This window comes from Macaca nemestrina, chromosome 10 (assembly GCF_043159975.1).
Source record: "Macaca nemestrina isolate mMacNem1 chromosome 10, mMacNem.hap1, whole genome shotgun sequence".
Classification (NCBI taxonomy): Eukaryota; Metazoa; Chordata; class Mammalia; order Primates; family Cercopithecidae; genus Macaca; species Macaca nemestrina.
The window spans coordinates 1211862-1236095 of NC_092134.1; the positions used below are offsets into that span (position 1 = coordinate 1211862).

Consider the following 24234-nt stretch of genomic DNA (forward strand, 5'->3'; position numbering starts at 1 on the left):
CTCAACTCTCCCGTCTGTGAGAGTGGCTCGGGGACCCCTCGGGGCACGAGGACGGGAAGAGACACAGGGCGGGAAGGGCTGATGAACAAGGGAGATACGACTGGCCAGACCTCCTTGGAAGCCTCCACCCCAAGTGCAGGCGTGTGGGCCCCCGGTCAGGGCCAAGCCCCTTGAGGCCCAAGGACGCCCACCCGATGGCCCTGGAGCACAGGGAGCCGGGCGAAGCCGCTACAAAGCAGGGAGAAGTCGTGTTGGTCTGGAAAGCGTCACAAGGGGGACGTGCCGTGGCACCGCGTGGGGGCTCGTCTGTGGGGAGGGCTGCCCCACTGGGGACCTGGGCACGGAGGCCCTGTGGGCTGGCGGGAGCACCAGGCAGTCGTGTGGGTAGGGTTGGCGGCGCCGGCACAGACAGAGGCAGGCCCCCAGCCCAGGATGCTCCCTCCAGGGCTGCGGGAGGCTGGTGGCCGGTGCGGCCTGACTGGGCACCCCTCTGGAGCGGCCACCTCTTGGCTTGCCAGTCACGCAGTCACTCGCTACTGGACAGCAGCCTGAGTCTGCCCAGCCCTGGTGGGCAGTGTCCTCTGCTGGCCTTCCAGCACCAGGGTGGCCTGTCCTCATCCCGCGCCAGCACCTCCCCCAGGGATTCTGGCGCAGTCCTTGCCCTCTGTGGCCAGGCTGTCCCACCGCCTCTGTCCTCTCATGGGCCTGTGCTGTGCGTCATAGCGCCAGGGCCTGGGCCACTGTCCACAGGACGCCTGGTGACAGTGGCAGCAGCAGCAGTAGCAGCAGCGAGGTGGTGGCCACCAGCAGGCCCGGGGCCCCCGGGAGAGAGGAGGCCTGGGAGGTGCATGAGCAGACCTCGTAGCCGTCCTCCGAGCGGCTCTGGTCATGCTGTCCCGGAGGGGCACGGGGCCCCTCCGCCCCATCGATGCCCGCGGCCGCAGAGCCGTCAGCCTGTGGGTCTCCACACACCAGCCAGTCCCGGGCTGTGGACTGCGGGTATCCGGGTGCCGCCTCTAGCTCGCCATCCAGCACTTTCCAGTATTCCTGGCCACGGAAGAAGTAGGAGGCACCTGAGAAGAGAAGGGAGCACTGAGCTCAGGGAGGGCTGCAGCGGGAGGGGCTTGGGTGGGGCCAGACAGCAGGGGGCTTGCGCTGGACTGCAGTGGGGGTCGGGCCAGGTGAGGGGCAGCTCGAGCTAGACGGCAGGGGGCACCCAGATCGTATCTGAGACGGCGTCAGCATCTGCTCAGCTGCGGCGGCTCTGCAGGCAGGTCACAGGCCTGGGAAGCTCTGCAGGAGTCCGCTGGGGCAGGGGATGGACCAGGAGACCCTCAGAGTCTCTTTCCCTTACTGGATAGTTATTGAGGGCCCACTCTGTGCAGGGCTGTTCCAGGTGATGGGGATGCAGCATTGAAAACAAAACAGAGGATGCTGCCGTCCCTGGAGCTGACCCTGTGGGGAGGTTTCTTCTACCCTGTGGGACACGGCAGGGAGCACGGGGTGATGCTCAGGAGGGCGTTTGGCAGGGCTGGGTCGGTGAGGGAGGGGTTGCATGGACATCTTAGGAAAGTGTGCCCAGACGAGGGCATGGCAGGTGCCAAAGCCCTGGGGCAGCAGCATGGCTGGGGGAGCAGCAGGGGCGAGTGAGTGCTGAGGGCAGCGCAACCAAGTGAGGCTCATTCAGGAGGCTGAATTCACTTTGGGGAGTGACTTGGGACCCCCGCAGGGTCGGCTGCTCAAGGCGAGGGGCTGGGACCCTCAGAGCCCACACCGACTGGGGCCGTCCTCCTTTCAGGGAACCTCTTGGCTGCCCTGTCATGATCTCCATCTCCTGGTGGGGAAACTGAGGCCGCACGGCCCGTCCCCGCAGCCGGCACTCACCGTCGGACCAGCGCATGGCGTCGTCCAGCGTGCTGGGGACACCCCTCCACAGGGGGCTCTGGGCGGGGTAGCCAGGGTCCATGCGCCTCGTGTGGTCATCATAGCGCCAGTACAGCTGGTCCTTAAAGAAATAAGTCCTGTCATTGTGGGCCCAGGAGAAGGCAGCATCGATCCCACCAGGCGGGAGGCTGAAGTCGGAGACGGGGCGCGGGTATCCTTCCTCTACGTTATTGTCCTTGAACACCCAGTACCTGTCTCCTGGGGGCGAGAGAAACAGCTGTGGGCCGGGGCTCGGCCCCACCCCGAAGGGCAGGGGGCTCCAGCCTTTCCTTCTCCCCTGCGTCGGCCGCCCTTGTCCTGACCCCTCACCCGGGCCTGATGGGACAGCGGCTACAGTGCAATCACCCCACATCACAGCAGCCACATGGATACGCAGTGAGCACCTACTGTGCTCGGCCCGGGCCGTCCCATCCAGCCTGCGGACACTGCCGGCCACCCCTTTATCGATGGAAACAATGACTCGGGCTAAACTACAGCCCATGACATGCCATTCTATTATTACTATTTGTTTCTGAGATGGAGTCTCACTCAGTCACCCAGGCTGGAGTGCGGTGGCTTGATCTCAGTTCACTGCAACCTTCGCCCCTGGGTTCAAGCGATTCTTGTGCCTCAGACTCCTGAGTAGATGGGACTACAGGCATGCACCACCACACCCAGCTAATTTTTGTATTTTTAGTACAGACGGGGTTTCACCATGTTGGCCAGGCTGGTGGTGGACTCTTGACCTCAGGTGATCCGCCTGCCTCAGACTCCCAAAGTGCTGGGATTATAGGCATGAGTCACTGTGCCTGGCCTTTTTTTTTTTTTTTTTTTTTTAATAATCTTGTTACATTGCCCAGGCTGGTCTCAAACTCCTGGGCTCAAACAATCCTCCCTTCTCAGCCTCCTAAAGTGCTGGGATCACCGGTGCGAGCCACTGCACCTGGCCGACCACTCTTTCTGCACAAGGGGCTAGAACGTCTTCACCGAAAAGACCAGAAAGGACCTCTTTCAAGGCCTAACTGTGTGAGTCTTTTTTTTTTTTTTTTTCCTTTGAGACAGGCTTGCTCTTGTCTCCCAGGCTGGAGTGCAATGGTGCAATCTCAGCTCACTGCAACCTCCATCTCCTGGGTTCAAGTGATTCTCCTGCCTCAGCCTCCTGAGCAGCTGGAGACTACAGGTGCCCACAACCACACTTGGCTAATTTTTGTATTTTTAGTAGAGACGGGGTTTCACCATGTTGGCCAGGCTGGTCTCGAACTCCTGATCTCAGGTGACTCGCCCGCCTTCCTCCCAAAGTGCTGGGATGACAGGCGTGAGCCACCATGCCCTGTGTTAAATACACATTTCTCCCAAGAAATACAGATGGCATTGAGCACCTGAAGATGGTCGTCACTAGAGAAACGCCCTCAAAACCACCATGAGACGCCCCTTGCCCCGACTGTCAAGTACATGGAAAGTCACACGTGTCGGGAGGATGTGGGGACGGTGGAGCCTGGGCGCTGCTGGTGGCGTGTGAAATCGTGCAGCCGCTGCGGGAGACAGGACGTAGGCTCCCCAAAACATCAAAAGTAGAATTATCACATGATCCAGCATTCTGGCTTCTGGGTATAAATCCAAAAGAACGGAAAGCAGGGTCTTGGAGAGACGTTTGCACACTCATGCTCACAGCAGCGTCCTTCACAGGAGCCCAGAGTAGAAGAAACCCAAGTGAGCAGGCAAATGAGATGCAGTCCGTCCATGCCACGGAACGACGCTCAGCCTTAGCGAGGAAGGAAATCCTGCCACGTGCCACCGCGTGTATGAGCCCCGAGGACCTTCCGCTGAGTGACACGAGCCAGGCACAGAAGGGCAGATCCTGTCTATCCCACCGACATGGGGTCCCTGGAGCACTCAGAGCCATGGGACAGCAAGCGGAGCGGGGGTGCACAGGGGAGGGGAGGGGAGGGGCATGCATGTTTCATGGGGGCAGCATTTCCATTTGGGAAGTTGGAAATCTTCTGGAGGTGGATGCAGGTGACGGCTACACAGCAACGTGAATGTGCTTCATGCCACTGAGCTGTGCACTTAAAAATGGTTAAAACAGTAAACTGTATTTACCACACCCACAATTTAAAATGACCACAAAAACAGGGCTGGGCATGGTGGCTCACGCCTGTAATCCCAGCACTTTGGGAGGCCAAGGCGGGTGGATCACCTGAGGTCAGGATTTGGAGACCAGCCTGACCAACATGGTGAAACCCCATCTCTACCAAAAACACAAAAAATCTGCCAGGCACGGTGGTGAGTGCCTGTAGTCTCAGCTACTCAGGAGCCTAAAGCAGGAGAACTGCTTGAACCTGGGAGGTCGAGGCTGCAGTAAGTCGGGATCATGCCACTGCACTGCAGCCTGGGCGACAGAGTGAGACCCTGTCTCAAAAAAGTAAAGTAAAATAAAATTTAAAAATAAAAATAATATAAAATGACCAAAAAACGTCCAATGCTGGAGACTGGAAAGGGCTGTGATGTCTGTAAGCAGGGGAGGTATTAAGGAGATGACGGGATGACCAATGGGCCCTGCCCTGCTACGGCTGAGTAGGAACCAGGACAGGTGCGCCTGTTAGGAAACCAGGCAGGAGCAGGGGGTGCAGGGGACAGAGTTGACGCAGGGGTGGGACAGGCTGTGGCAAGAGACCCACATGTTCTCAAGAGAAACCTGCAGACACACATCCAGGTGACCACAGCGAACGTCACCAGGCAGGGCGGCTCGGGGCTCAGAACACATGCCGTCGGTGGCATGTCTGCCAGATGTGCAAAACCAGAACCTGATCCGGAGGAGACACCAGACCAGACAGGTCCACCTGGGGGAAGTGGCCCGAATACTTCTAACCCATGCAAGGCAGGGGAGCCGCACGTTACGGGACCCTGCTCGGGAAGGCTCTACAGGGCACCCTGGGACCTTCTGCAAGGTCGCCTGGGGGAGGTGAGGAGCAATGGGTTAGGGTTAGGGTTAGGGTTAGGAGGTTTGCAAGTCATTCTTTTTTTTCCTTTTTTTTCGTTTTTCTTTTTTAGTCCAGGTACTGTCTTTGGGGATTTTTTTTTTTTTAGACAAGGTCGTGCTGTTGCCCAGGCTGGAGTGCAGTGCACGATCATGGTGCAGTGCAGCTTTGACCTCCTGGCTCAAGTGGTCCTCCTGCCTCAGCCCCCCAGGTATCTGCAGTCTCTGTCCCTCCAGAAGGGATCAGGCCTCCAGGAACAGTCACCTGAGGGCTCCCAAGTGACGAGGGTGACCGAGTCAAATGCTAAGGGCTGGGCAGGCGATGGAGTGACAGGAAGCGGTTCCCCTGGCAGACACACAGAACACCCTCTACCTCCACCGGGAAACAGGGTCCCACCTGTGACTGTGGGAGTGGCTGCCACACTGGATTGAATGACGTACCCCAAACTCACATCCACCCAGAATCTTAAGACGTGACCTTACTTGGAAAGAGGGTCTTTGCAGCTGTGTTAGTTTAGATGAGTTAAGATGGGATTAGGCAGGCCGGGCGCAGTGGCTCACATCTGTAATCCCAGCACTTTGGGACACCAAGGTGGATGGATCACCTGAAGTCAGGAGTTCGAGACCAGCCTGGCCAACATGGTGAAACCCTGTCTCCACTAAAAATACAAAAATCAGCCAGGCGTGGTGGTGGACACCTGTAATCCCAGCTACTCGGGAGGCTGAGGCAGGAGAATTGCAACCCGGGAGGTGGAGGTTGCAGTGAGCCGAGATCACACCACTGCACTCCAGCCTGGGCAACAGAGACTCTGTCTCCAAAAAAAACCCAAAAAAACCCCATAAAAACCAAATGGGATTAGGGGACCTGAATCAAGGCCTGGCTTCCTTATAAGAGAAGACGTGGAGACGGAGGAGACAGCCTGGTGTGAAGCCAGAGGCGGCGGCAGGAGGGACGTGGCTGAGGGCGACACTGGACGTGGGAGAGGCCTGGGACAGCCTCCAGAGGGGACACACCCTGCCTACCCCTTGATTTCGGACTTGTGACCTCCAGACAGTGAGGGAAACTCCGGGTGTTTCAGCCCAGCATGGGGGCCTCTGTCCTGCAACCCTGCTGCCCCTGCCTGCCCCTGCTCCTGTCTCCTTTTCCTGCCCTTCATGGAGACTTGAAGGCAAGAGAAGTGCTTCCTGTAACACCACCACAAGGTCGCTCCTGGAATGGTGGGCAAAGGGGCTGACCGGGAAGAGGCAGCCCGGCCCCAGCAGCCACCGCCCCTCACGCTTCTGTCCCGAGCCTCCTCCAGGCCCCGGTGCTCTAGCTGCGGCCCCATCTTTGAGGTTCTTGGGATCCAGCAGGACTCCTCCTGCCTTGCACGGCCGTTCCCTGGGCTGGAACACTGTTCCCTAGTTTCTGCTTGTACAGCATCTCCTTAAGGAGACCTCCTCCCATTGCCCTTCATTTCTTTCTTTTTTTTTTTTTGAGACGGAGTCTCACTCTGTCACCCAGGCTGGAGTGCAGTGGTGTGATCTTGGCTCACTGCAAGCTCCGCCTCCCGGGTTCACACCATTCTCCTGCCTCAGCCTCCTGAGTAGCTGGGACTACAGGCGCCTGCCACTATGCCTGGCTAAGTTTTTGTACTTTTTAGTAGAGACGGGGTCTCACCACCTTAGCCAGGATGGTCTCAATCTCCTGACCTCGTGATCCGCCCGCCTCAGCCTCCCAAAGTGCTGGGATTACAGGCATGAACCACCACACCCGCCCTGCCCTTCACTTCTGACCACACTGAACGGCACCAGCAATCAGCTCCTCCTGACTTGTGGGTGGACTGTGCCCCGACTAGAACGACAGCAGGGCTTTCCATCGTTTCGCCCTCTGTGTGCCTGCAGTGGCTACCTCAGGATGGGGCATACAGTAGGTGCTCAGTATGTGCCTGCTGAGTGCACAAGCAAACCAGCCACTCTGTGCTCGACCAGCCTCTGGGTAGCCGTGGGGCTTACACGCAGCGGGATGCAGGCTGGACCCCCTCTGTGAGGCGGGCAGAGGGCCCGGGAGGCCCGGAGTGCGGGGGGAGGCCCGCCCACCTTTGAAGAAGACGATCTTGTGGTCGCTGGTGCGCTCGTACACGGCGTCCACGCCGTCCAGGTGCAGCGGCAGGCCCCGCCAGAAGCGGTGCATCTGTGCCGGCTGCAGGGACACCAGGTGCCGGTCCCGAGTCAGCCGCCAGAAGTACTTGCCTGGGGACACGGGGGGAGGGCCGGGCTGCAGAGAGGGTCTGCACCCACAGTGGGCCACGCCTCTCTGCCCACCGCCACGGGGACCCCGGCGGTACCTTTGAAGAAGAAAGCTTCACCCCGGATCTGGGCCACCGCGTCAAAGTGAGTGCTGCACCTGTGGGGCACGTCCTTCCTGGGCCTGCGGGGAGAGAGCCAGGTGGGCTGGGAGGCGGGGCCTGAGCAGCGTGGGACTGCGCATTCCTGGGGGGAGCCCCTATCCCTGCCTGGGGGTCTGCTCTTGAAGAGAAAGGCGAATTAAAACGGGGGTGCCTGTCCACTGCTTCACTGGGGGGCGGGGAGCAAGATCTATGCTCTGAGCATACAGAGCGCCAGGGAGCTGCGGGGAGGGCAGGAGCTCAGGGGTGGAGACTGGTGTAGCACCCAGGGCCTAGCGCCAAACACCCACGCCACGGGACCCCAAGCCCAGGCCTAGAACTCGGTCCTACAAGAAGCGTGTTCACAGCCACATGGCTGTAACAACAGAGGATCAGGGACAAGATGCATGTCCACTGAGAGATAACTCGAAACACAGAGTGTGGCTCCTTCACAGCTTTAACCGATAGGGTCACACGTGACATCTGAGGCTGGGTGACACAAGGTCACGGCTTCTACCGGCCTCTGGCAACACCAGCTCTCAGGACAACTTCACTCAGAATCCAGTTGCCGTGGGAGGGTCATGCCTCGTGCAGCAGCCCCGATGGCTGTCCCAGCTGGGCCCAGCCCTGGCCTCAGATGTGAGCCCAGGCAGTGAACGTCCCTGCCACTGGGGGCACAGGCCAGACACTCGCGGGCCCTATCTGACTTCCTGACGCTGGGAATCCATGGGCTTGATGAAACGTTCATCAAACTGGGCCGCTTGTCACGTGGCAGTAGCTGACACGGACGAGGGGGAGAGGAAACCTTGTTTGAAGCTGTCATTTCTGTGCGGGGCCCCTGGCAGGGCAGGGCTGGTATTGGAAGGGGTCTAAGAAAAGACACAATGTCACTGGGGGCTCATCTGGCCACACAGCTGTGCGTTTTCCAGGACTCCGAGCCACGATTTGGGGCAAATGTTGCCTGGGATGGGGATGAGGATAGACAGACCCCAGTAGGTGGTAACCATGGCCCAGGGCTTACGGGATGCTGGACCGGTTGTCTGGGGGCTCTGGCAGCAGGGGAGGCTCCTCGGGCTGCGCTGTGGGAGACACAGACTCCCGCACACCTATGGGAGACAAGGAGGAGGACAGCTTCAAACCCCAGACGCCCGCCTCCCCCCACATCCCACCGGCCCCTCTGAATCCCAGGGATGAAACCGAGGCCACTCAGCAGACAGGCTCTGCGGGGGCACAGCTGCAATCAGCGAGACTGCCGTCCCCAGAGTTGACGTAGAGGTGGGAGTCAGACCCCTCGCCGAGTTAAACACTCAGTGTGTGAGCAATGCCCTGCAATTCCACCTGGTGTACACCCTAAAGAGCTGAAGACAGGCGTTCCCACAGGAGCTCGTACACCAGCCTTCACAGCACTGTTCACCGCAGCCAATGGGGTGGCAACCCAGTGCCTGCCAAGGCTGCACGATGACAAAACTATTCAGCCACGAGAAGAAATCCAGGTCAGATCCACGCTACCACAGGGCCAACCTGGAACACGCTATGCTCAGATCCACGCCACCATGGGGTGAACCTGGAACACGCTATGTTCAGATCCACGCCACCACGGGGTGAATCTGGAACACACTATGTTCAGGCCACCACGGGGTGAACCTGGAACACGCTATGTTCAGATCCAGAAGACCACAGGGCCAACCTGGAACACGCTATGGTCAGATCCACGTTACCACGGGGCGAACCTGGAACATGTTATGCTCAGATCCACGCGACCACAGGGTGAATCTGGAACATGCTATGCTCAGATTCACGCTGCCATGGGGCGAACCTGGAACACGCTATGTTCACACCACCATGGGGTGAACCTGGAACATGCTGTACTCAGATCCACGCCACCACGGGGTGAACCTGGAACATGCTATGCTCAGATCCACAAGACCACGGGGCGAACCTGGAACACGCTATGCTCAGATCCACGTGGCCATGGGGCGAACCTGGAACACGCTATGCTCAGATCCACGTGGCCATGGGGAGAACCTGGAGCATGCTATGCTCAGATCCACACCGCCATGGGGCAAACCTGGAACACGCTATGCTCAGATCCATGCTGCCATAGGGAAAACCTGGAACGCGCTATGCTCAGATCCACGCCGCCATAGGGCGAACCTGGAACATGCTATGCTCAGATCCACGCCGCCACGGGGCGAAACTGGAATGCGCTATTCTCAGATCCACGCCGCCACGGGGCGAACCTGGAACACAGTATGCTCAGTGAAAGAAGCCGGGCCGGGCACAGTGGTTCGTGCCTGTATTCCCAGCACTTTCAGAGGCCAGGGCAAGAGAATCACTTGAGCCCAGGAGTTTGAGACCAGCTGGGCAACATGGTGAGACTCCACTTCTACAAAAAATTTAAAAACTAGCCAGATGTGGTAGTGCATGCCTATAGTCCCAGCTGCTCGGGAGGCTGAGTCAGGAGAATCACTTGAGCCCAGGAGTTTGAGACAAGCCTGGGTCACATGGTGAGACCCCATCTCTTTTTAAAAAAAAAAAAAGCCAGACACAAAAGGTTGCACGGCTGCATTAGAGGCCAATCTGTGGAGATAGAAAGGAGGTCAGTGGCTGCCTGGGGCGATGGGATGGGTGTTGGGTCTCCTTTGGTGGTAATGGGTGATGAAAAGTTCTGGAACCAGATAGAGGTGGCATCTGCACAACCTTGTGAATGTCCTGAACTCATGGAAGTACACATGTTGAAATGGTGACTTTCTTTCTATTTTTTTTCTTTTTTCAGGTAGTCTCACTCTATCACCCAGGCTGGAGGGCAGTGGTGCGATCTCGGCTCACTGCAACCTCCGCCTCCCGGGTTCAAGTGATTCTCCTGCCTCAGCCTCCCGAGTAGCTGGGATTACAGGCACCTGCCACCATATCCGGCTAATTCTGTACTTTTAGTACAGATGGAGTTTCACCATGTTGGTCAGGCTGGTCTCAAACTCCTGACCTCAAGTGATCCGCCCGCCTCGGACTCCCCAAGTGCTGGGATTACAGGTGTGAGCCGCCGCGTCCGGCCAAACAGGCAAATTGCATGGGATGTGAATTTTACTACAATGGAAATGACGCATGGATGTCAGAGCATATGAAGTGGCAAGGACGATGCTGAGGTCAGGAGGGGTCCGGGTGGCGGGGACAGCACTACTGCAAGGTGTGGTGGGCAGTGTCGGGGGAGCTGGGGCTGGGTATAAGTGAGGTGACTGCCTTGGCCTCTGATGCACGTGTGCTGTCTCCCTGGGGCACCAGCTCCCAGGACAGGGGCTCTGCCTCACTTCCTAATGTGAACCCAGCAGAGGGGTCCCTGGGGCCTGACTCGGCTACTCTTGGGTTTCCCAGGCAATCTACATACCTCTGGGTGCCTCAGTTTTCTCATCTGTAAAGTGGGGACAGTAGTGCTACCTTATATGGCCACAAAAATCAGATGATTTAAGGCCTGAAATGTGATTTGCACAGGCCTGGGATACCATCAACCCCGCCTATCGTAACTCCATCAGTGTCTGGGGCACAGAGGTGGAATTCTGACCCAGGGGCTCTGGGGACATCAGGGATGGGCTCTGTGGACAGGCCGGAGTGTCCAGCTGGCACAGCACCACACGTGGAGTGAACGGCGGGGACAGCAAACCCTCCTGGGGGGCTCTGCTCAGGGGTGCCTGGGATTTCTGACTCCTCTTCCAGGGGCCCTATGTCTGGCTTCAGGGAGACACTCACCGTACAGCTGCCAGACGCGCACCCTGTCCTCATACGGGAGCCCATAGCGCAGCGGGTCGCCAACTGGGCCCTGGTAGTACGGCCGCATGATGGAGTGTGTGGCAGCCACATGGCTCAAGCCAATGGCATGGCCAAACTCGTGGACAGCCACTGCAAACAGGTCCATCCCGTGGGCATCTGGGGACATAGGGAGCCATGTGAACCAAGGGCAGGAAGGGCCCTGTCCCTGTGGGGAGGGACCAGCAGGCCCCCGCCATGCTATGGGGTCAGGGTGGGCCTGGGCTGGGGTGCCCATTGGGATGCCCTGGTGCCTGCTTCACCAGATGGATTCTGCAGGGTTACTGGGAATTAACGCAATTCCCCTGGGGGCTCTGTGGGGCCTGCTGGGCTTCTCAGGCCTGGGGTCTTTGCAGCATTCATGGATGGGCTGATAACCTTTTCTGTACAAGGCCACACAGATAACACCTTGTGCCTGGGCCCTGGGTTACGTGGAGCCTGGTGTCGGCCGGATGACCTGAGGCTCGATGCTGTGGGCACAGCCCCCCTGGCCCCACGCGACGGGCCTGGGCTCCCAGGACTGCATGGTCCCCAAGGCCACAGTCCAGGGGTAGGAACGGCCTCTGCAGAGCCGTGACTTCTACAGACAACAGGACTTAGCGGGAGAGACAGAGCCGGGGCCACAGAGGCCTCGCAGGCCTCCTCCTGCTCCCTCCCTCGGGTGCTGAGAACGCGATGAGGACAAGCTCGGCTCAGCCGCGGTGTCCCCGCCCGACAGGCCGGCACCCAGCGAGGTCAGCCGGGCGAGCACAGATGCTGTGAGGTCGGCCTAGTGGGAAACGCCCAACCGTGCTCAGCAGCTGTGTGTGCTTTCAGCCGCGGGGTTGGGGATGGGGGGGCCATGGCTGCTCCCTGGCCTCACAGGCCGCTGGGGCTCCTGACTCCGCCCCGAGGGCTGCCCCAGACGCACCCGAGGAGCGGAAGGTCCAGGCCTCGTCGTCGTCAAAGTGGGTGTCCCCGGCAGTGTGGTGGTCGCCGGGGAAGAAGGCGTGGGCCACGGTGCCGCCGGGGCCGTCGAAGGGGTAGCCATCATTGTGGTCGGCCTTGGAGAAGTCGATCTGGATGTCGGCGGCACTGCCCGCCACCTCGTGGAAGTTCAGGGGCGCAATGTCACTCCAGACCTTGAGGGCGTAGTACATGAGCGCCCGCACCGTGTCCCGCCCGAGCGGCGAGTCCCGTGGGAACGTCCGGACCCTGCAGGCAGGGGTCAGCCCAGTGTCACGGAGAACAGGCCACGGGCCCCAGGCCGAGGTTCCCTGAACGCCCCTCCTCAGCCGGGGGTGCCGCTGTGAGGGTCTCCCCCATCTTCTGCGTTTCTCCCCGTGCCAGGAGTCATCCGACGCGCCCACGGAGGTCCCAGGGGTTCACCCAGGATGGACAAGGGAGGGAGGGAAATGAGAGCCCAGGCACGATGAGACCCCCCGGCCACAGGCAAACGTCAGCTCCCACGTGGAGCCCTCAGCCCCAGGGCCCTCAGCGGTGCGTCCCGTCTGCCCCAGCCCCGTGCTGCCTGCTGAAGGGGCTCTCTCTGGTCACCAGCTCTCACACTAGCCAGGGCCCCTATGAGCCAGTTTTGACCCCGGGGTCAGCAGGTGGTGTGTGGGACACATGGCGTCTCGCAAAATTCATGTCCACCCGGAACCTTAGACTGTGACCTGGAAATAGGGTTGGCTGGGTGTGGTGGCTCATGCTTGTAACCCCAGCACTTTGGGAGGCCAGAGTGAGCGGATTGCTTGAGCTCAAGAGTTCGAGACCAGCCTGGCCAACATGGTGAAACCCTGTCTTTACTATTTTGTTTTTTTGAGACACAGTCTCAGTATGTCTCCAGGCTGGAGTACAGTGGCACAATCTTGGCTCACTGCAGCCTCCACCTCCCAGGTTCAAGTGATTCTCCTGCCTCAGCCTCCCGAACAGCTGGGATTACAGGTACACATCACCACACCCAGCTAATTTTTGTATTTTTAGTAGAGATGGGGTCTCACCATGTTGGCCAGGCTGGTCTCGAACTCTTGACCTCATATGATCTGCCCGCCTTGGCCTCCCTAAGTGCCAGGATTACAGGCATGAGCCACCATGTCTGGCCCTGTCTCTACTAAAAATACAAAAAATTAGTCGGACGTGCTGACTCGTGCCTGTAATCCCACCTACTTGGGAGGCTGAGGCAGGAGAACTGCTTGAACCCAGGAGGCAGAGGTTGTAGTGAGCCAAGACTGCACCACTGCCCTCCAGCCTGGGTGAAAGAGCGAGACTGTGTCAAAAAAAAAAAAGAAACAAATTAGCTGGGTGTGGTCATGTGCATCTGTAGTCCCAGCTACTCGGGAGGCTGAGGCAGGAGGATTGCTTGAGCCCAGGTGGTCAGGGTACAGTGAGCTGTGATTGTGCCACTGCACTTCAGCCCGGCCGGGTGACAAAGTGAGACTCTGTCTCAAAAAAAAAAAAAAAAGAGAAACAGGGTCTTTGTGGATGTCATGAGGCGCTGACATGAGGTCACACTGGATTAGGGTGGGCCCTAAATCCAAGGAGCGTCCTGGAGACATGGGAGAGGAGGCAGCACACACACAGGACAGGGTAGAGGCGGAGCTGGCGATTCCACCGAGGGCTGCCAGCAGCTGCACAGCTGGATAGAGCCCTGGACAGATGTTCCCTCTACCTCCCCAGGGCACCATCCTGCCCACTCCTTTGCATGGACTCCTGGCCTCCAGGGCGGGAAGAGAGCTCCTGCTGCTGTCCAAAGTCTCCCCATTTGTGGATACTTACAGCAGGCCCAGACACGGAGACACGGGGGCCCCACTCCTCACCCTGGCCACGCACCCACCTCCATGGAGACCCTGCTCCTCACCCTGGCCACGCACCCACCTCCACGAAAGGTTCCTCTTGTTCCACTTGGTTGGGGCTGGAGCCTGGCGTCTTCTGCGAGCCTGGGTCAGGACGGGGAGGTCCGGCAGGGAGCAGCGTGGGGTTCTCATCAGGGCCAGGGTGGCCTCGTCTGCAGGGGTGCATGGAGCTCAGAGCCTAGCCCAGTTTGCTCCCCACCCTAGGATCCCGAGTACCCCCAACCCTGACTCTGGCACTGGTACCAGCCTCTGAGTTGCCCCCTCCTCCCACGCCATCTTCGGGGGACGAGCCCCAGGCCCCGAGCTACCCCAGGCCAGGACCCAGGTTCATTCAAGCATAAGGTGGGCTGTGTCTGATCAGAGGGGGCATGGCCAACTGGTGCAGACCTGACGGGGGCCACAGCGCTCCCGCTGCCCCCTGGAGAACTGACCCAGGATGCCGGTGGCTTCCAGGCCGCCAAACTGCTGCATGGCTGTGATGGCCTTAGACAGCTCCTCTTGCGTCTGCAGCTGCCCTGTTGTGGGGTCAGCCGGGGGCAGGTAACCGAACCTGCTTAGCCACTCCTGAGGGCAGAGAGCAGGGTGAGGGGGTGCAATAGAGGGCCCGGTCCTACCCAACAAGAAGCCTGCCACGGGCCACCACTGTTTTGGGGCAGGCCCCTCCCAGCCCTGATCACCACCCCAGACCCCTATCTGCCCACAAGGCACCTCTTGCCTCTTCCCTGGGCAGCTGCCAGAAAAGTGTCTTAATAAACCCGATGTCCCTGGCCGGGCGCGGTGGCTCAAGCCTGTAATCCCAGCACTCTGGGAGACCGAGGCGGGTGGATCACGAGGTCAGGAGATCGAGACCATCCTGGCTAACACCATGAAACCCCATCTCTACTAAAAATACAAAAAAGTAGCTGGGTAGTGGCGGGCGCCTGTAGTCCCAGCTACTCGGGAGGCTGAGGCAGGAGAATGACGTGGACCCGGGAGGCAGAGCTTGCAGTGAGCCGAGATAGTGCCACTGCACTCCAGCCAGGCAACAGAGCAAGACTCCATCTAAAAAATAAAAAATAAAATAAACCTGATGTACCTTAGATGATGTGAGCTTGTGCAGTGCACAACCTGTGCAACCACTCATGGCAACCCTACCCCACCCCATGCCTCCTGAGACCGCAAAATGCTAGGGAACCTTCAAAAGGCTCTTAAATGTGGCCAGTGTCAAACGCAGGCTCTTAGCTGACTTGTGACAGAGCAGTCTAGGACCCAAGGTCTGGGACCCCAGCTGAAAAAGGCAGTGGCTCAGACACCAGGTTAAGGAATTGGGCCATGCTGTACATTCATGGGGGAGATAAGAGCCCAGGTTTGGCCGGCACTGTGGCTCATGCCTGAGATCCCAGCACTTTGGGAGGCTGAGGCGGGAGGATCGCTTGAGCCCAGGAGTTGGAGGCTGTGACTGCAACAGAGCGGGACTGTCTCAGAAACAAAAGCCAGGTTCTAGCCAGGCTGCCCAGGTTCAAATCCCACTCAGCCACCTCCCCGCTGTGTGCCTGGGGCAGGGCAGTCCAACCCTCTGGGCTCCTTCCTCAGAGTCTTTGGCAGGCTGGTGGTGAGGATGTGAGCCAGGATGTGGAAAACGTTCACACCAGCACCTGGCGTAGGGGACAGCTCCGCTCTGAAGGGTCTAGTGGGGTGAGTGGGAGGCTACCCACACTGGAGCTGAGCAGGAGCAGGAATGGGGGCAGCCCTTTAACCTGGGCACAAATCAAGCCCTGGCCCCATACCCCAGTCACCTCTGCTACCCTGGAGGGGCCCCAGGGACAGGGGGGCCTGGATGGCATCTGTGGGGACCTGGGTGCCATCATGGGGACCTGGGGATAGGGGGGCCTGGATGCCATCTGTGGGGGCTACCTCCACCCCTAGCTGCAGTTTCTTCAACCACCAAATGGCACCTGTGCCCACTTGCAGGTTGCCATGAAGCTCCAGCTCTGCCCTGTGGACACTCGCCAGCCCAGGGAACCACAGCACGGGTGAGGCAGGCTCCAGAAAGGTACAAGCCAGGGGTGACGTGCTGGGGGCTCTGCCTTGCCTGCAGACCTGTCTTTTTTTTTTTCTCTCTCTGTTGGGCATTTAGAAAATGCTTGCGAATCACTATATATATATATATATTTTTTTTTTTTTTTTTTGAGACGGAGTCTTGCTCTGTCCCCTAGGCTGGAGTGCAGTGTCCCGTCGGGATCTCAGCTCACTGCAAGCTCCGCCTCCCAGGTTTACGCCATTCTCCTGCCTCAACCTCCCGAGTAGCTGGGACTACAGGCACCCATCACCTCGCCCGGCTAGTTTTTTGTATTTTTCAGTAGAGACCGGGTTTCACCGTGTTAGCCAGGATGGTCTCGATCTCCTGACCTTGTGATCCGCCCGCCTTGGCCTCCCAAAGTGCTGGGATTACAGGCTTGAGCCACCTCGCTCGGCCTGTGAATCGCTATTATTTACCACCTCTCATGGATTCATTGGCCAAACCATATGAAAGCACCCATTTTTGATCATTTCTCTGATTTAAAATAAATACTAGTAGTTTCATGTGGCTTAACCTAAAAAAATGCATAAATGAAAAAAAATAACTTTTTAAAGAAATCCTTAAAAAAAAAGAAAAAAAAAAGAAAATGCTTGTGACTCATTTATGCCACCTGCTGGGACCCGGGTTCTGGTCTGCAGGAGCTGGTGACAGGGTGGTCCTGGGCAACCCTCCTGCCCACCAGCAGGCAGTGCTCAGAGGAGCGAGGCACCATCCACCTGGGAGTCCCAGGGGCATCAGCAACAGGCCGTCCCGGCCAGGAGGGGCCGCACAAGACACTGCATGGGATCTGCACACCCCGAGATCCCCCTTCTAGGAACCACTGAGTCCTTCCCGGGGCCTTCCCTCTGTGCCTTTACCCCCTCTCCAAACCCTACTGACCCAGCCCAGCCCCTCAGCCCCGAGGGGAAGCCAAGAGTGTGTACAGAACTGGGGGAGCCTGGAAAGCCCTCGGGTCTGGGGGCCCCTCCGAGGCTATAGGCATGACAGGACATCAACGTGGGCATTCATGACTGGGGAGGGCAGCTTCTCTGGAGGGGCCTTGAGGGTGACAGCCTTGGCCTCGACAGGCTGGCTTCCCACTTCCACCCCGACCTCCAGGGTGTGGGATCTTTGGCCCTGAGCGTCCGGCCCCACACTACCATGCACTCACAGGGTTTACGGAGGGTGTCCCATGGCCAGTCACTGCTCTAGGTGCTAGAGATGCCCATCAGCACATTCTGCATTAAATACGTGCACTTTTTAGTCCTTTGTTAAGATCACAGCTCAACAGGGCCGCTGTGCCTCATGGTTACAATAGCCTGTCACCTTCTCCAGGAAGCCCTCTGGAGTTTCCTCACACCATCTATGATACTGGATGATGACTCCCTGCCCCCTCACCAGGGAAGGGTCCATACAGGCAGGTGCTTTTCCCACCCAGGCCAGCTGCTGCCCACGTTGGGCCAGCGGGCGCTGAGACCCCTTGGGAGGACAACCCAGCCCCCAGCCTTCCTATCTATAAGTGGGGTAACAGCTGGTGGCTGCACTAAGTGGCCCTTTTACTCTGTGGGGTTCATGGCAGTGGGTTGGAGCACCCCTCCCTCTGGTCCCTGGGGAGCTGGGCAGCCGCAGAGCCACATGCATTTCAAGAAAGCGGAGCTGGGCCTGGCAGGCAGCACTCCCGGTAGCTATGGAATGTTGCCCAACTTTGGAAGCAGGTGGTTTTAGCCGCAGGTGTGAACAGGCAGTCTGCTCTGGGGCCAGCCCGGGACAGGTACCCCCGCCCACTGTCAACAGGCACTGTCACCGTGGCCCCCCGGGCACTGGAATTTGAGCATAGAATGCCGTGGAATCTTGGGGGGCGGTGGGTCTGTGGGGCAGGGCTGGCGGGTGCCTCCTACCTAACACGAGTTTGTGCTCAGGGCGCTGTGCCCCCAATCTCAGGCTAGGCATCCTGGGAGGGGCCGTCTGAGGGGCTGGAGTGGGAGGGTGGGAACTACTTCCTAGTTTGCCAGGGGCACCCCGACAGAGCAAGCCTTGCAGGTTTGGGAGCCACCAGCCTTCGGGTAGACATGGGTAGAAGTGGCCACCTGCCCCAGGGGGCCTCCTAAGCCCACCAGGTGCCCTCGCCCAGCCCTGACCCATCCTGTGCTCCCAGCGGGGGCAGAGGCACAGCTGTGGGGACTCCTGAGCCTGCAGGGAAGAGGCGGCAAGCAGCTCACCAGGCAGCTCAGGCCCATCTGGGAGGGTGGCCGATTCCCGGCTAGGGCTTGGAAATGTCTACCCAGGTAATGGGGTGGCAGTGGCGGCAAGGTGGGCTTGTTAGCTAAGAGGAGGAGGGGTTAACCAGGCCCGGAGCATGGTCCTGGGGCAAAGCCCCTGAGACAGCACCTCAGGGCAAATGTGGCGGCCCCTCCCTGCCCCTCCTCCCCCCCAGGCTCTACCCTGACCCACTCCCACCCACAGTGGGTAGAGGGACGCCTGCTGTAGGATGGCCGGTGGGGTGAGGGCCCAGACCCCGCCCTCCAGGTATCCTCCTCCCTGCCTCCTGCCCCCAGTACCTACAGAGCCTGTGGATCCCACGCAGGCTGGGGGCCGTCTGATCCTGGGAACCTACTACCTGCTCCCCTCCACGCCCACCCGCTGCCTGGTCCTCCCTCTGCTGTCGCCACGGAGACGGCTGTCTCCAGGGCAACGGAGGCTGTGGCGGGAGGGTGCTGCAGCAGCAGCAGGGTGAACCTTCCAGAAGGCCACTGGGGAAGCGGAGGGGCTGCCGGGAGGAGGGAGGAGGCGGGAGGGGGCGCCGGGAGCTCTAGGGAGCCCAACCCACGGCAGCCACCCCCTGGCTGATGATAGTTTCTGGAGCTGCCTAAGAGAGGCGGCCGCTCTTCTGCTCCTCCCATGGGCTGGGCCATTACCAAAGATGGGGACACAGAGGCCAGAGGCAGAGCCCTGCCTGGGGGGCACCGGCAGGAACTGGGCTCCCGCAGCCCCTGACTCTGGTGCAGACGGGTGCAGCCGCCCTGGCCCGCTCCGGATCTACCGTTCAGCCATGCCTGTTGTCTGACACAACGCGCATCTGTCTCCAGCCTCAAGGGGGCGTAATGCACACAGCACAGAATTCCCTTTGACAGTTTTTAGGGAGTTTAAGGTTTTACGGAGTTGTTTATGGAGCGCAACCACTGTCCTCGGGCTCTGGGTTGCACTGATTGGTTGTAACGGCCTCTCCCGCCCAGGGCACCCTGGCTGGCGGGTGCATCTGTGGCCCTGCTGTGCCATGGGGGTGGTGCCTGGGCCCGACTCCCATACTCATCTGTGACCCAACCTGCACGGGGCCTGGGGGTGGGGAGAGCAGGTGTCATCAGCCCCATTTTACAGATGAGAAAACTAAGGCTCAGAGAGTGTGGATAACCTGTTCACGGTCACATAGCACACGGTCAGTGATGGAGCCGTGGTCTGGTCCCAGCAACCATGTCTGACCCACTTGGCCATGCGGGGTTCCCCTGCACCAGCCTCCTCTGGGGGCTGACCCTCGGTTGGAGTGACACCCTTGCTCCAGCCTCTTCCCCAGGGACACTGCCAGATCTCCTGAGTCTGTCTGTCTGAGCAATTGGGGAGAGGCCGAGACCACGGGACCCCATCCCACTGCCCACAGCGGAGGACTGGATTGTGAGGAGGATAAATAGCAAACACCTGAACACATACATGAGTCTCAGGTGGTTGTTACATCTTGAATAGGAAGAACTGCTCTACTCGACCCTAATAGCCAACAATTACCAGCACTACCCAACCACATCCACGTCACTGGTGCCACGTCCCTCGGGCACGGCAAGGCTGGGGTGGCCCCTGCTGGAGGGTGCCTAGCAGGTGCTCACAGACAACGGAGGGCTAACCTTATGAAGCGGGTGCTCTTATTACTCCCAGAGGACACCAAGGCACAGGGAGTTCGGACATCTATCCTCAGCCACACAGCCCAGGCTGTTGGCTATAGGGTCTCCGCTTGTAACCACTGTGCTATGCGGGTGTGAGGGACGGGCTGGAGGGCTGATGAAATGGGTGCTCGGGGAACATCCCGGGGGGCACAGAAGGAGCTGTCCAGGTGATACGGGGGGCGGTGCTCACGTGCTCACAGTCCTGGGGACAGCAAGTACAAAGGCTTAGGCAGGGAAACGCACAGCGCAGAGGAGCCAGTGGGACAGAGTCAAGGGGCGGGACAGAGAAGGAGGTGGGCCAGGTCTCGTGGATCCCTTGGGGCCCACATGAGGAGGGGACTTGCCTATTACTGCAGGGTCCACAGGGGAAGCCGGGCTCCACACCCTGCCCAGACCACCCCGTCCTGTCCCTGAAGTCCTGTCCCACCCAGACGGTGCCCAGGAGGGCCCAAATCCCAGAGGCGGGTGCTCAGGAGGCTCACAGCCACTGCATGACAGAAGTGCCATCCTGCATGCGTCTGACACCCACCATGTGTCCATAGCCAGGGCAAGCGTCCCACTGGATCTGCTGCCAACAAGGAGGCAAACTCACGCATGCGCAAAGTGCCCCTGGAACCCCCAGGAAGACACTGTGTCAGGGAACACCCTGCCGTGCCTCCAGATCCTCTCCAGCCTTCCCCCTTCCCATCCCCCCAGATCTTCTCCAGTCTTCCCCCTTCCCGTCCCCCCAAGATCCTCTCCAGCTTCCCCCTTCCCATCCCCCCCAGATCCTCTCCAGCCTTCCCCCTTCCGATCCCCCCAAGATCCTCTCCAGCTTCCCCCTTCCCATCCCCCCCAGATCCTCTCCAGCCTTCCCCCTTCCGATCCCCTCAAGATCCTCTCCAGCTTCCCCCTTCCCATCCCCCCCAGATCCTCTCCAGCCTTCCCCCTTCCTGTCCCTGAGCCATCGGAAGCACCTCCGCTGATCTTACGGCAGCCTGTCCTCACTGACCCCATTGTACAGACAGGGAGACTGAGGCCTGACACTTAGTCGGGTCGCACAGCCCACGTCCAAGAGAAACAACATCTCTGGAGCCATGAAGATGGCTGTCAGAAGGGGACCGCGGAGCAAGGGACACTCAGACGTCTCTCACGGCGAAATCAGGCTGTGGTCTAACCTTCCTGCCTGTCTTGGTTTTGGCTGGGGGTGCTCGCCTGAAGCTCTGGGAGCAGCTGCAGGGGACACCCTGGCCCCGGCCAGGGCGATGACAAGGTCCTGAGGGCCAGGAACCCAGAGGCCACCGGCAGAAGCCAGGACATGGAGGGCGGCTGCCACCTGGTGCCATGTGGCCCAGCATCCCACAACCTCAGCAATACCCCCCCACCCCGCCCCACCCCACCTCATGCAGAAGATCAAGGGAGCTGCCACTGTGCCGTGGGGGCGGTGATGACAGCCACAGGCTGTGATGCCGAGAGGAGAAATGGAACAGAAACTTCAGAGCACAGTTTGTCAAAATCTGCCACCACACAACTGCCACCCAGGACCCAGAACCCAAGACACTCTTGCGGCGAGTCCGGGAAGTTCCGGCCAGAACCGGGCTGCAGGCCGGCCTGGCTGAACCAGGTGACTCCGGTTCCTGGCTGAACCGGAGACGGTGGCTCCGGCACAGACACTCCAGATAGCGTGTGAAGCGGAGATGGCACGGCCCACGGGCAGCACGGTGCCACCGTGCAAAATAAGGCACTGAGAGCCACGTCCCATCCGTGCCCAGGAGCCGGGGCGGGGGGGGGGGGGGAGGTGGACGCCTGTGGAGACCCTGGGCTGCTCGTTGTATGTTGTACTCAAAACACAGGAAGACAAAAAATTCAGGCCCACAAGGACGCACAGCCCTGCTGAGGACCCCCGGGGGGACAGTGCGCTCTTTTGTTCCCACCCAGGGCTCCTGAAAGCCCGGCTCCCGCCGCCCAGCAGTCTGAATCCCGGCCTTGTTCACGTGCTAATGGGGGGCGCTCCCGGGCGGGCCCTCCCCTCCAGCCGCGGCTCCAGCCCTGTTGGGTGCAGCTCTGTCTGCAGGAGCGGGTCCCTGAGACAAAGGAGCCCTTCTCCTCCCTGGCGCCCAGACCTGAATTTCAGTCAGAGAGGGGGCGGTGGAGGAGTCCCCCCTCCCGCCCAGATCCCGGCCTCCCCATCCCTCCCCAGGGGAAGCCGCCCGCCCCTGGGCCTGAGCTCGGCCCGCGGTTCCCCCGAGGGCCAGCAGAGGCCGCCCCGCACCGCCAGTGTGAGCAGGAGGCTGAGGCAGGACGGAGGCTCCATGCCAGGCCAGGCCGGGCGGGACCCCGGAGGGGGCTCCATGCAGGGGGCTGCCCGCAGAGTCCTCCCTCTCCGGCTGGACACCGGGGCCCCACTCACTGCCCCCGGCCAGGCTGGGGAGCCACATCCTCCGCTCGGTGCTGTCACAGGGCGCGGGGCGGGTGACTTCCGGAGTGCCAGGAGAGACCGAGGCACAGGTACCAGCCGAGAGGAGGGCGCCTGACCCACTCTTTCCGAGCAGGTGGGCAGGTGGGTGGCAAGAAACTTCCAAACCGTGCTGGGTCTGATCAGCCAATATGGCTCGGCCAGGGGTCCATCCTCCTGAGTGTGTGGGCACCACCTTGAGTCTTCCCTTGGCATTGACCCAGTCCCTTCTGCAGCACCCTTGGACCTGGAAGGCCGGCCTGGGCTCACCTCCCTCCAGAGCTGGAAACACCACGTCCCCAGGGCGTGCTTCTCGGTGGGGGATCCGGGAGACCCCCAGCTACAAAGGGGTCTTGAGGAGGTGGGGAGGCACCCCAAGTTCACAGGCTGCCTGGCTGGAAGTCACTGTGGGGACCTGCACGCATCTGGACGCGGGCAGCAGGGACAGTGACCAGCACCCTCCCAAATGGCTTCGGGGCCTGGGGCAAACGGTGGCCAAACCGGCTTCCCATCCAGACCCCCTGGCCAAGTCCTGCCAACCACAGGGGCTGCGGGTGCCACCCAAGTGGCCCCTCCAAATGCCTCGACTGCCCGAAATCCACCTGCGCTGACTTGCTTGGACCCCAAGGTTTTGGAGCTCCTGAATGTCCACTGCGCTGGGCAAGGGGCCCTGTCAGGACCCCACTGGGAGACTGTCCGCGGACGAGGGCCGGGCCAAACACTTGTGCGGGGCAGGGAGGCCTCGGCTCCTGGCCCGACTCCCTGGGTAGGAGTGCAGTGAAGGCAGCGGTGGGTAGGAGCCTCAGAAGGAACCGCTGAACCCAGCCCGAGTCCACCCGGCCGCCCCAGCCGGGGGGCACTGACCCCACGACTTCTGCTCTAAATCTTCCGGGTCCACAAGAGACGCAAGTCCCGGCTGCGGAACAGGGGAGGGGGCTGTGGGAAGAGGCCACGTCGCTGCCCCCAGGCAGGGTTCCCAAGCTGAGCTGACAGCGGCTCGGTGTGGGGTGAGGAAGGCTCTCCCCGCGCCCCCGGCTCAGTACTGTACCAGGGCCAGGCAGGGCCAGTCTGGCCGACCTGGGGTGGAGGGGAAGGAGGCTGGAGGCCAGGTCCTTGCCCAGTGGTGAGCTGGGGGCCGGCTTCCCTGTGCCCCCAACACCGTCAACCGAGCAAACTCAGGGGCTCAAGGCTTTCGGGGTGCCCCCACTCCGCAGCCCCTGCCCTTCCTCGCTCTGTAGGTGCGTGCTCCTGCCCCCACCACTCCCACCCAGAACGCACGCAGCGCGCAGGGCTCGGAGCGGCCGCGATGCCTGCTCTCGCCCACCCCGGCTGCTCTGGGGCTGCTGCAAGCCAGGGACCCGGGCTCCGGGTAGGCGACCCCCTCACAACTCCACGGGCTCCTGAGGCTGCGGCGCGCTCCAAGCGCACGGAGCCGGGACGGCAGCCGGCGCCTCCCTAGGACTCGCGTGCCCTCGCCCGGCCGCTCAGCCCACGCCCCAGCCTCAGTCTCCCCACCCAGGAAATGGGTCCAGGGCGCCCGGGCTCCCGCGCGACGCCGACGCGCACTGCTGGGGTCTTCCCGGTCCCCGCCACCCGGCCCGCGGGGACCCCCGACTCCGGCCCAGGAGCTCTGCGCCCGTCCCGGCCCCGCGCCCTCGGCCGCGCGCTCACCACTCCCAGGCTGAGGTCCTCGGCGCGCGGCGCGGGCGCGGGCGCAGCGCAGCCCCCGCGGGTCCCCAGCGCCAGCAGCAGCAGCAGCAGCAGCGGCCGGAGCCCGGGCCCTGGGGGCGGCGGGGGCGGCGGGCCGGGTCCCCGGGCTGCGCGGCGCCGCATGGCGCTCACATGGGCCCGAGGGCGGCGTGCAGGGTCCCGCGCCCTCCGCTCGGCGCTCCGCAGCCCCGCGCCCTCCGCTCTCCGCGGCGCCCCCGCCGGACT

General features: G+C 60.9%; 1 protein-coding gene across 5 annotated transcripts; it reads right to left on the reverse strand.

Annotated features, from left to right (window-relative positions):
• Positions 1-229: 229 nt before the first annotated feature.
• Positions 230-24234, reverse strand: LOC105490543 (matrix metallopeptidase 17). 5 transcript variants are annotated; one of them, XM_011756290.2, is made up of 10 exons: positions 23971-24234; positions 14330-14462; positions 13921-14050; positions 11975-12258; positions 11008-11184; positions 8288-8372; positions 7228-7310; positions 6980-7132; positions 1885-2142; positions 230-1073 (listed from the first exon to the last, which is right to left on the reverse strand). In XM_011756290.2, exons 1-10 carry the CDS (start codon positions 24130-24132, stop codon positions 718-720), a joined length of 1821 nt encoding a protein of 606 aa, XP_011754592.2. In that variant the 5' UTR covers positions 24133-24234; the 3' UTR covers positions 230-717. The 5 variants fall into 5 exon arrangements, with proteins under 5 accessions (XP_011754592.2, XP_011754596.2, XP_011754595.2 ...); XM_011756294.3 differs by lacking the exon at positions 23971-24234 and adding an exon at positions 19827-20443; XM_011756293.3 differs by lacking the exon at positions 23971-24234 and adding an exon at positions 18499-18518.